The following is a 12,652-nucleotide window of genomic DNA, read 5'->3' on the forward strand; positions in this document are numbered from 1 at the left end:
TTAAAACTTAACAGTATACCTTAAAGACTATCTATATTGGTGGCTAAAGAGCTGCAGGCATCTTTTTTTTTTTTACCCTACCACATTCTTTTTTGTCTGTGTATGCCCAGAACCTAGGACAGGCCTGGTGGAGAGTCCAGTCCCAGTAAATTTGCTGAGGCCCAAGTATATGAGAATGGCTGTCACCTACGGCAAGCTGATGCTGTGGAAGGTCTGCCTCTTGCTTTGGGTTGTGAACCTAGATTTTGTGAACTGCTTGTCTGAATCCAGGATGAAGCATATTCCCTTTCAAGCTTTTATTTCTTCCATTAATCAATAGTATAGTGTGAAGTTCCAACAGTTGGTCTTTCTGGGAGTTAATGAAGCCTAGAAAAGGCACAATCCTTAAAAAGATTTCTAATCCAGACAAAAAGACAGGAAGTAGACATGCATGTATGTGTGCGATTTCATTGCACATGTTCGCCAGGTGCCTGCTCTCTGCTGGGCCATTCTAGGCACTGAGGACAGAGAGGTTCTAGCCTCTGGAGCTCATGGTCTAGATGGAGAATGTGTCACAGACAAAATTAAAGAATGTCTGTTCTGGGAGGAAACATAGGCAGTCTGCTGCACAATATTAGCTATCATTGATTATTTATTATGTGTGAGGAAGTATTTTATACTTTTTGGAATTACTGACTCATTAAACCCTCACCACAATAAAGATGAGGACAGCAAGGCCTGGAGAGGTTAAGTAACTCGCCTGAGGTCATTTAAATGGTGGAATAATTGACAGAGTCAGAATTTAAACTCAAGGCATTTGGCTCCCGAGTCCATGCTCTTACTGCCCATGCTTTATTGCATCTCCCAGGATACTGGATAGGACACCTGGAAGAAGAAGGAGTAATTCATTATGATTAGAGGATTTGGTGTTTGAACTAGACATTAAAAGACAAACGGGTGAAAGGAACAGCATAGCAGAGGCCCAAAAGTAGGAAAAGGCAAAAAATGTTAAAGAGAATACAGCTGAAATGCAGGGCACATAAGTGGACATAGTGGGAAAGAAGGCAGGCCAAAGTCAGAAAGCAAAAGGCTTAGATACTGGGCGGAGGAGGAATGTGGACTTTATCCTGTAGATCGGGGCTGTAAACCAGCCATATGAAGGCTGAATATTTGGCTCTTGCAGTGTTTAGGGAGTTAATTTATTTTTTGAATATGTAATACATGAACAGGGTACAAAATTCAAAAGAATATTTGTTGTAGAATAAGTCTCCTTCCTCCAGCCACTGTTGCCCTCTCCAGAGGCAAACTTTGTTAACAGTTTTTTTCACCAGAGTGTTTTTAAAAAGTCGGGGCCAACATTAAAAAAAAAATCATTAAATTAAAAAAAAAATCAAGCTACCTAGCTGGTCTTGAAAAATTAGATCATCTGGCAGCTCTGGCCCGTTCTACTGCATGGCAACAATTGGCTAGAGCAGAGTTCTGGCCACCCCCTTTAGATGAGATGCAAGTTCTTCTGTTTGCCACAGTTCCCATCACTCCCTGTTTTTTCCCTGACTATAAAGCAGAATTTTATTGTCATTCATGTGCTATAGTTTTTCTTCTAGTGGAATGATGTTATTCTATGTTCACTTCTCTATCAAAACTGAGAAGACTGTGTTTTTCAGCTTTTAGCCTCCAGACAGCAGAGGACAGCCACATACCATTGATCCTGAATTTAAGTGGGTATAACGAGTCCTGGGGACAGAGGCAGAAGGCGGTTTTAGCAGAAAAACTCTTTGAAAGTTTTTCAGGCTAGATGGTACTTGTTGGTGGAGGCAAAGTTCTGAGTTTTAAAGCCAAGGATATGCCCCTGGAGTCATCATACATGCACTCAGGGGATTAGGTCACCCCTTACATAATCTGCAGTAATTCCCATTCTAATTCATAAAGGCTTCAGGCCGAATAAGCCTTACTCTCACAAATACTCTTCTTCAGTTTTGTCTGGAAATAGATGCTGAGGAGGATAATTTGGGAATTATCTACCAAAATTTTAAATGGATTTACTCTAACTACCTGATATTTCCACTTCTAAAAATTTTGAATCTATGGACTTTCTCACACACAAAACACTTAGAATGTATATTTTAGGATACTTATTGAAGCATTGATTGTAATGGGGGAAAAAAGAAACCTCCTAAATATTCAATAGAAGGCTAGGTTCAATAAATTATGGTATATCCAGAGTGGAATACTACACAACCATTAAAACAAATGAGAGTGCTCTGTTTGAACATATAAGGAAATATTTAAAAAGCTAGGGACAAAACATGTATGTATTGTATGCTGTGTGTAAAGAAAGAGAAAATATATGTGTATACATACATGTATGTCAATATAAAGATGTCTGGAAGGATGTGTGAGACACTAATATAGCAATTGCCTCCGGGGAAGAGACCTGGGTGACTGGGGCCAGAGTGGCAATGAGAAACACTTCTCACTATGTATCCTTATGTCTCTTTTGAATGTTACATCTTGTGTCCTTATGTCTCTTTTGAATGTTACATCTTGTGTTTGTACTGTCTATTCAAAATAATAATATTTTAATAATAAATATATAAATGCCAAATTCTGACACCATAAACTTGTTATACCATAATGGCAACCTATTAACTCAAAGGTTATACTCAGGAATGCTTCATAATACAAATCACAAAGTCTTATCATCTCTTACCCAAGTTCTAATTTATTTGTTGTTGAGAATCTCAGAATACATTTTCCCCTTCTAGAAATGGTGTCCTCGATAGTATTTGGGTTTCTTGGCTATATCAAAGTCCAGAGAACCCAGAATGCAGCTGAACTCCAGGCCTGTTAACCTGAGTCACCCCCTCTAACATTGAGGGGAAAACCACTCCTGGCTTCTGCTCAGGGGGCCAGAGTTCATTTCTGCTGCAGCCCTACCAGCAGGACTCACCCTCTACCCAAACAAAAGGCAAGGGGACTGGGGTATGAGCTCCTGACATGGAGAGGGGCCTGGACTTGAATACCAAACAGCTAGGGGCTCAACCTGTGTGTGTGTTGTTTAGTAACCATCCTAGTTCAAATCCCAGCACCACTTGCCAGCTGGATATAATTTGGACCTGTTACTTAACCTCACTATCTCAGGTCCCTTATCTAAATGTGGATATTAATAGTATCTTCCTCATAGGATTAAATGATGAATCCATGTAATGTACTTAAAACAGTGCCTAGTGCACAGTAAAATCTCAATAATATTTTGTGAAGGTTTTTTTGTTTAGTTATTTGTTTTTTGCTTCTCTTTTTTTTTTTTTCTTTTCTTTTCTATGTAGAGATAAAATGTCACAGAATCTGGAAGATCTCTTTGTACCCCTTCCTCATTCTTTTCCCCTCCCTCCCCTCCTTGAGGTAACCACTATTCTGCAGTTGGTTTGTCCTCACTAAATATAGGCCAGACTTTCCATGGAGTTATGGTTGCAGGAAGACAGCCTATTCACAGGTGCATTACCTCTGCCTCATTCTCTCCTTGATCAGGTGGTGAGCTATGCCCCATTCACTCTCTTCCCCTCACTGGTCCCCAGTGCCCTTTTGGAGCAGGCCTATGCTGTGCAGATGGACTTCAACCTGCTAGTGGATGCTGTCAGCCAGAATGCTGCCTTTCTGGAGCAAACTCTCTCCAGGTACCAGGTGATGAGGCATGGGGGGTGGGGAGGCGGGGGGACGGATGGGAGCTCCTAGAACCAAGGGACTAGAAGACTGGGGAGCCATGAGGTGTTGCTGGGTTAGCTGACTGGGTAGGGTAGAGGACAGATAACCTCTAGGAGAAACAAAAAGTAGTAGAATAGACAGGAAAGCTGGTTTCTTTCTTTTTTTAAAAGATGACAGGTGAGGGGATCTTAACCCTTGACTTGTTGTTGTCAGCACCACGCTCACCCAGTGAGCTAACCGGCCATCCCTATATGGGATCTGAACCCGTGGCCTTGGTGTTATAAGCACCACACTCTCCCGGGTGAGCCACAGGCCAGCCTAGGAAAGCTGGTTTCTAATCCTGGCTTTACCACTTAGTTATATGGCCTCAAACAAATCCCCTTCCTTCTCTGGGCCTCAATTTCTTCATCTGAAAAATGTGGAGGTTGTCTTAAATCTAGGATCTCATTGCTGACATTCTGTGATCTGTGGCCCCCTGTTTTTAAGACTGGAATTTCCATTTGGAATTAGAGAAGATCAGCCTAGTTTTGCAGGAAAACAGAGGGTAGGGAAGGTTATTGGGTTTAAAGTCACATTTCCTACTTCTTCTCCTAAGCAGTGGCCCTTTCTTGTCACCCCAGGCCTCTCATCTTTGGATGGGATGGGGTGCAGATTGGGTCACACCCTGGGCACAAGGAAACAACCCCTGGAGTGTCTTACCCCATCTACCTGTCCCTGTCTCTTCTCCCTTGATCTTTTTCTTCAGATCCTGGAGCAAGTGAAATTTCTTGCTTTATTTTAAAATTAAATATAAATAAATCCTTTATTTTAGAATTAAATATATGCAAGAGTACTTCAGAAAATTTGTGGAAAAATAGAATTAAAAGATAATAGGAATCTTTCTATGAACTTTTGAAGATCCTGCATATAAATATTATACATGTATATATATGCTAGAGGTATATATAATTGCATGTCTTTGATTAATTTTTCAACAGAAAACAAGTTTATTTTGTTAGAGATAAAATCTTTTTAAAATGTAGACCTTGGTGTGAGGGTGAGTATGAGAAGGGATCACAATGGTAAGAAGTTTGGAAATCATTGACTTGGAGCCAAACACCTAATGAACCATGAATGTATGAACCCTTCCGTCACCTTCCCCGAAGATCTTTGGCCTGGCTTTTAACCTGTGATTCCGGATTGTAGGAAATATCAAGCAGACCTTCACCCTAATGATGCAATTATGTGGGAGACCTTCCCTGCAGGCCATCTCTGCAGCCCCTGCCTTCCCTTTTCTTCTTACACACACACACACACGCACACGCACACGCAGGCCATCTCTGCAGCCCCTGCCTTCCCTGTTCTTCTTACACACACACACACACACACAGACACACACACACACACACACGCAGGCCATCTCTGCAGCCCCTGCCTCCCCTGTTCTTCTTACACACACACACACACACACAGACACACACACACACACACACGCAGGCCATCTCTGCAGCCCCTGCCTCCCCTGTTCTTCTTACACACACACACACACACACAGACACACACACACACACACACGCAGGCCATCTCTGCAGCCCCTGCCTCCCCTGTTCTTCTTACACACACACACACACACACAGACACACACACACACACACACGCAGGCCATCTCTGCAGCCCCTGCCTCCCCTGTTCTTCTTACACACACACACACACACACAGCCTAGAGTCCAGGGGTGAAGGGGAGCATCTCTTCAGAAAAGGGAAAATGTGTCCCAACTTCCCTGGAGACTGAAGCCCAACTGGGGATTCTTCTCTCCACCAGGGTCTGGGAAAGGCCTCATGAGAGAGCTGCCTGGGAGGCAGAGGAACTTCAGGGCAGGCCTTAGTTTTTGGCTCCCCCAGCTGGTCTGGTGAGGTCCCTGTAACAAGGCAAGCCTGGAAGTTGGTCTTGAGCAGATGTGCAAAGTCTGCCCTGAATCTTGGGAGGCAACCAGTGTAGTGTTGTGTTTTTTTTTGTTTTTTTTAAAAGATGACCAGTAAGGGGATCTTAACCCTTGACTTGGTGTTGTCAGCACCATACTCTCCCAAGTGAGCCAACCGGCCATCCCTATATAGGATCGGAACCCGTGGCCTTGGTATTATCAGCACCGCACTCTCCCGAGTGAGCCACGGGCTGGCCCAAGTGTAGTGTTAATTACGTGTGAATTCCTTCTCACTGTGCCTCTTCCTGAGGCTCCATAAAAACCATACTGGATGTGCCCTCAGCACATGTCACGTGCCACAGGAGCACACTGGGCTATGATGATGAGCCAGCACAAACATGGCCCCCACCCTCAGGTGGTATATCGTTAAACAGGAGAGGTGACACTACTCCTCACACAGATAAAATGGAAAATGGTAACTGCAATCAGTGCTGTAAAGGAGAGGCTCACAGTACTATGAGAGCATATAGCAGGGGATCTGACCCAGATAGGGAAGGCTTCCCTGAGGAAATCAAGTCATATAAGGACTGGTTGAAGAAAAAAAAACAGGATATTTAGCTTGGGTCAGAAAAATCTTATTGGGGCAGAGGACATAACTGCTGTCTTCTAATCTCTGAGGGCTCTCATGGAGGAGGAAGAGAAGACTAGTCCTGGGAGGTCCCAGAATGTAGGAGAAGCTATGAAAGTTAGGTCAGTCAGAAAGCTTACCAACCATCAGAACTATTCAAGTATAGAATAGTAATATCATATGCCATTTTTGAGTTCATCTTTGGACCAGACATTATGTTCAGTTTTTTGAATGTAATATCTTGTTTACTTTTTGCCACAACTCTACAATATAAATACAATTATTTTCCTCTTCATTTTACAGATGAGCAAACTGAGACACAGAAAGGTGAAATGATTTCCTAAGGTTGCCTAGTAGTGAGTGGAAGAACTGGGATTCTTAACCACTATTCTCTACCTGATAAAGAGATTCTTACCCACTAAACGTGGAGTCCTAACCACTATTCTCTACTTGATGGGGCGGGTATTGAAGTTTTGGCCAGTAGGCCCAGAGAGGATTAAGAGTTAATGGATGAGGGTGGGACTTCTTGACTTTAGGGCCCTGGAAAATGTGGCCTGGAAAATGTTCTCTGTTTCCTCCTCCAGTACCATCAAAAGAGATGACTTTACCGCTCGTCTCTTTGACATTCACAAGCAAGTCCTGAAAGAGGGCATTGCCCAGGTAAACGTTCCCAGACCCACACCAGTCCAGAAGCTGCCCCTCCCCTCTCTGTATTTTTTTTTTTTTTTACCAGAAGAATTTGGCCCAGACCCTGAGCTAATGGAATCTGCCTCTCACTTGTCTCCACTGGGTTTGTACATCCCAGTGATCAATCCTGGGGTGACCAAAAGAATGACCTTACTGGGTTTGGAAGTGTTAAGTAGTGCCTCTAATCTCTGTGCAGAATTCACAGTATCTGTCTGCTCTGTGGCTTGGCCCTCAGAGTCAGCCCCTGGGCAGATGTCCTCAGCCTTCAGTTTTCTCCACAGACCGTGTTCCTGGGCCTGAACCGCTCAGACTACATGTTCCAGCGCAACACAGATGGCTCCCCAGCCCTGAAACAGATTGAAATCAACACCATCTCTGCCAGCTTTGGGGGTCTAGCCTCCCGGACCCCAGCTGTGCACCGGTGGGTCCCTTAGGCAGCCCTGAGCACATCCATGGGGTGACAGACTGATGGACCTACAATCACTGGCTGGGCCAGGGATCTCTAACTATGACTGTACCTTCTTGTGCCCTGGGTCATGTGTTTCCCCTACACACACACCACAGTTTCCACTTGTAATTAGATCTTTGGTATGTCAGGGAAAGAAGGGACCTTATGGCTCATCTAGTCCTGCCCCTTTATTATTGTACAAGTTAGTGTTCCAGACAAAGGGAACAGTATATTCAAGGGTCCTGAGGTGAAAAAGAGCTTGACATGTTTGAGGTCCTGAAAGGAGGTCAGAATCCAAGGCAGAGGAATGCAGGGGCTTCCGTCTGAGGGCTGGATCCTAGCAGCATCCATTTCTAGCTAGCAGTGGTGCTCCAGGTTGCTATCATTTCAGACGGTCTGCAGTAGGATTCCAGACAGCACCTGGAGGCCCAGGGTAAGGGGCTCCAGCTCACTGGGAGGCTGGGGTGAGGTGGCGTGGGGACACAGGGTCTTAGGGCTCTTCTGGGCATGTGCACCAGGGACAGGGGTAGGGCAGCCCAGTATTACAGCCTGAAGTGGATCCTCTAGGGTTGTGATGGTAAAGTTCTTTTTAGTGCTCAGCTGATTCTCAGAGTAATGTTTCTATAAGTATCTGTGAGATCATGGGCGCAGGGGTCTTCCAGGTCCATCCAATTACTGAACAGCTGTCTCTCTTCCAACAGACATGTTCTCAGTGTCCTGAGTAAGACCCAAGAAGCTGCAAAGATCCTCTCCAATAATCCCAGCAAGGGACTGGCCCTGGGGATTGCAAAAGCCTGGGAGCTCTACGGCTCAGCCAAGTAAGGGTGTGAAAAAGTGGCAGCAGTATCCTGCTTTAGATTCAGCATTCATGGGTGCAGCAACTTCTTTGCGTGACATAATTAGGGAATGAGAGGATTTTTCTAGGAATAGAAACTTAAACCTTTAAGTGCCAAAATTAATGGAGTTTTGAGCTTCCTTCTTAAATAAGTAATGCTGATTATAATCTAACCTTTACTTGTTGGCTGGAGATCATCATTATGACTCAGCAATTGCATCTTGCTATAATGCAGCAGTACTATACCTAGGATTGGAGAGGTGTGAGGCTGTTTGCCTGCACTAGTGGCTCTGACTGCTAGGCTTTAAGTTCTCATTCATAGTTTTCCTGTCTGCTTCCCCATTATCAGCTCTTACTATTTTTTTTTTTTTTTTACCCTTTTGTCTTTTTTCGTGACCGGTAACGGGATCGCAACCCTCGGTGTCGCGCCCGTACCACGACCGGCAACGGGATCGCAACCCTTGGTGTCGCGCCCGCACCGCGCTCAACCAGTGAGCGGACTGGTCTCTATATGGGATCCGAACCCTCGGCGGGAGCGCTGCCGCGCTCCCGAGCGCCGCACTCTACTGAGTGCACCACCGGGCCAGCCCAGCTCTTACTTTTTTTTACTGTTATCAGTGTGCTTGAATTTGGAATCCTCCACTCCAATCTCCATACCTCCTTTCTGATTTGCTATAGTTTGGGAAGTCAAATGATCCGAGTTGTTATGATTGCATCTAAAGAGCGTGAGGGGCTCTTTGATGACTAAGTGAATAAGCTTTGACTTAGGAATTTTACGGTGTCTGTTTTAACTGCTTAGAGGCATTTTTTGCTTCCTTATTTCTCAACCATGTTCCAGATATGTGAAGATGTTAGGTAAGTGATTTCTGGATAATCGACAGGCACTATATTAGAAGTTATTGCAATGTTAATATGGCATTAATAGTTAGCCCTTAATGAGCACTTACCAGTGCCTATTCTAAATGCTTTACATACAGGATTTCATTGAATCCTCATAACACATGCTCTGAGGGAGGTACTAGTCATCTCCCCTGTTTTACAGATGAGGAAACTGAGGTTCAGAGAAGTGAAATGAATTGTTCAAGGTCAGCTGGTAAATTGGTGACAGAGCCCAGAGTCTACCTCGCTCCAGAACCTGCATTTTTGAGTATTCTATTGGCTCCAAGAGAGCCTCTCTGGGCTTGCTGAGCCTCACTAAAGCCCAAAAAACCTCAGACTCTGAGCATTTAAAAGCCATCAGACAAATATCCTGTCAAATAGAACTCTTGGCTAGTTGTATTTTAAGAGAGTGAATCCAGAGGATGGGTTAACTGGGGAACTGCTGATGGCAAACGCCACTGAGAGTTTCTCCTGCCAGCCTGTGATTAATATGGAGAGAGAAGATTCGTGTGCCCAGAATTAGGTGCTGGTGGTAGGAGCTGTGTGGTGGCTGAGCTGGAACTGGCTTCTCCCATCATTAGAGTTGGATAGCCTCTTTGACTGACCCGGCACATGACCTTGGCAAGTCAATTCTTTTCTCTGAGACTCAGTTTCCTAATTTGTAAAACAGGAGTTATAATAATACCTAAAAGAGTGGTAGTGAGAATTAAATGGGATCATGGATCTGAAAAGTGGTTTAAAAAACTTGGTGTAGGAGGCTGGCCAGTTAGCTCAGTTGGTTAGAGAATGGTATTATAACACCAAGGTCAAGGGTTCGGATACCCATACCTGCCAGCTGCTGAAAAAAAAGAATAAAAGTGCTAAGAGCAGATAGGGCTGGCCAGTTAGCTCAGTTGGTTAGAGCATAGGGCTGCTAACACCAAGGTCCAGGGTTTGATCTATGTATTGGCCAGCTGCCCCAAAAATAATAATTATAATAAAAATAAATAAGTAAATTGATGTGGGTCATTATGTGGTACGTTCAATAATAATAGTGGCTACCATTTAACAAGTACTAGTTTTATTTTATTATTTTTTAAAATGTTTTGTTTTTGTTTTGTTTTCGGTGGCTGGCTGGTATGGGGATCCAAACCCTTGACCTTAGTGTTGACCTTGGTATTATAACACTGTGCTCTAATCAACTGAGCTAACTGGCCAGCCTGCTAGTTTTATTTTATACAAGAGTAAACTAAGGCTCAGAGAAGTTGAATAACTTATGCAAAGTTATTCAACTGACGAGTTTAGAATTCATCTGCCTCTAAAGCCTGTTCTGTTACATTCCAAGAGATGTGGTCCCATAGTATAGATTGAAAAACTGCATTTGAAGAGCAGATGAATTTTCATCAATTATCTCATGCTTTTACAGATTTTTTTTAAAAGGAAGCTTGGAAAATGAATTATGATTTCAATTTAGGCAAACTCTTTTAAAGCATAAGGGGCTGTGGTTGGAATGAGTAGAATAAACAAAGGGGATTCTTGGTGATAAAAGGTTGGGAACTATGATCTACTTAACACCCTTATTTTATAGATGGGGAAATCAGGCCCCAAGGAAAGAATCTGACATGACCAAGGACACACCACAAGTCACGGGCAGTGCCAGGACTAGGACTCAGGTGTCTTTGCTCCCAGCCAGCATGCTATTGCCACGTCACCCTCCTGAGCTGACAACTTTCCTAGGCCTGCTACCAACAGACTACTCAGAACTAAAGGCAGGAGGAGGGAGAATATGTTTTCTGGGTCTGGCTCTGATTGTTTGGAAGGTGGCAGGCTGGCTTAATTGGCCAGGGCATGCAGTTCTACCTCAGCCTATCGCCTCCAGCTTTCCTCCTCCACCCCTTCTTGGAGGTGAGCCAGCCTGGGCCAGGTGCCACACACACCCTGCCACATTCCCCCACCCATGAACTGAGCAGTTCCAGCTGCAAAATGAAGAGCAGGGCCACTGGCCCTCGGGACTCCCTCAGGGCAAGATGGCTTGTGAGTGCACCACTACTAGCTTGTCTTTCAGATACCCAGCCTAAAGCCAAGGGTCAGCTTAATGTCATGTCTGACCTCATGAGATTTCAGGCAGGCCGGGAGAGGGAGTGTAGTAGAACCTATATTTTGGCTAAGTGGAAAGGAGTCAGGCATACAGAGTTTATTCCAAGAGATTCAGCTAAGGTAGGGGGATTCACAGACAAACAGACAAGAGGCCAAGTACAGGAGGTCAGGAATATACACTGAGAATCCTAAGCCAAAGTTTGGATTTCCAAGGGTCTTAACAAGAAGCAACAGTCACAGAGCAGCACAGCTACAGCAAAAATGGAGTTTGGTACTGCTGAGCATTGGCCCTAAGAGTCTGGTGGGGGGCTAGACCTATCTTTGACAACTGAAAATAACCTTGCTGGCAGCCAACAGACAGTTCTCTGGCATAAGTTTTTCCGAGTCCTCAAGCCCCTGCTTCTTTAAGAAACACATGGATAAACAGAGATGAAAAGTCCATGGCCCAGTGTACATCATAAAAATATTGGGAGGCCCCAGGAAATAATGCCTTATTTTCAGTTGCCTCTATGGGTTTCTGTAGGGTTCCATTTAGCTATTCTAATGTTTCAGGCAAGAACCACACTCTTTTAATATATGTGTTACAATTTAGTAGTAGAGTCATTAGCCTCCAACCCCCAACATTGTTCTTTTATAGAATATTCTTTAATACTTCCACCTGTTTATTCTTCCAGAAAGATTCTAGAATCATTAAGTTCTAAGAAAAAGTCCTCTTGGGTTTTTGAGATGGTTTTAAATCTAAGTTTTAATTTGCACAGAAAATTATCATTACAATATTTCATCTACCCACTGGAGGAGCAGATACATCTTCATTTTTATAAGTTCCCTGTTTTCAGAAAATAATGTATATCTCTGAGCCTCAGGTGTTTATGCCTGAGGCAATCCCAAGTTGAGGGAATCTCATTCCTAGAAAGGATGGGACAGAGGAAGGACAAGCTCTGTAGCAGCCTCGGGCCACCTATGCTCTTTTCCCAGTGCTCTGGTGCTACTGATTGCTCAAGAGAAGGAAAGGAACATATTTGACCAGCGTGCCATAGAGAATGAGCTACTAGCCAGGTAGGTAAAGGAGGGGGGACCTCCAGGTGTGGCCCCAGGATTGGGGAAGGCCACTCAGAACATAGCATCTACTCCCTCTGATTCTTGCCCATCTTTCCCAGGAACATCCACGTAATCCGGCGAAGATTTGAAGATGTCTCTGAAAAGGGGTCTCTAGACCAAGACCGGAGGCTGTTTGTGTAAGCATTCCCAAGGACCCAACAGAAGGCTGGTTTATGAAAGTCATCTTGCCAACTTCTTCCCCCAAATGATCTTTTCTTCTGGGAGATGTGATGGCTTCCTTCTCTCTTAATTTTTGAGATATCTCATCCTCCCAGGAAATTTTGGAGAAGGCCAGCCAAGCTCTTCTTCAAAAGAGTTGTATCAGGGGCTGGCCCGGTGGCGCACTGGATAAGTGCACCGCTTGGGAAGCGCAGCGGCGCTCCCGCCCGAGGGTTCGGATCCCACATACAGACCGGTTC

General features: G+C 44.3%; 1 protein-coding gene across 3 annotated transcripts in view; it reads left to right on the forward strand.

Annotated features, from left to right (window-relative positions):
- Positions 1-12,413, forward strand: part of LOC103589990 (glutathione synthetase) — a 20,100-nt gene extending 7,687 nt beyond the window's left edge. For all 3 annotated transcript variants that reach the window (XM_008572203.1, XM_008572131.1, XM_008572274.1), the window contains 6 exons: positions 3,508-3,653; positions 6,795-6,870; positions 7,179-7,318; positions 8,047-8,163; positions 12,111-12,191; positions 12,293-12,413. In XM_008572203.1, the coding sequence (XP_008570425.1) occupies positions 3,508-3,653; positions 6,795-6,870; positions 7,179-7,318; positions 8,047-8,163; positions 12,111-12,191; positions 12,293-12,374 (642 nt within the window). In that variant the 3' untranslated portion in view covers positions 12,375-12,413. The remainder of the gene's footprint in view (positions 1-3,507; positions 3,654-6,794; positions 6,871-7,178; positions 7,319-8,046; positions 8,164-12,110; positions 12,192-12,292) is intronic.
- Positions 12,414-12,652: the final 239 nt, after the last annotated feature.

Source organism: Galeopterus variegatus, unplaced genomic scaffold (assembly GCF_000696425.1).
Source record: "Galeopterus variegatus unplaced genomic scaffold, G_variegatus-3.0.2 Scaffold3, whole genome shotgun sequence".
In the NCBI taxonomy this organism is placed as follows: Eukaryota; Metazoa; Chordata; class Mammalia; order Dermoptera; family Cynocephalidae; genus Galeopterus; species Galeopterus variegatus.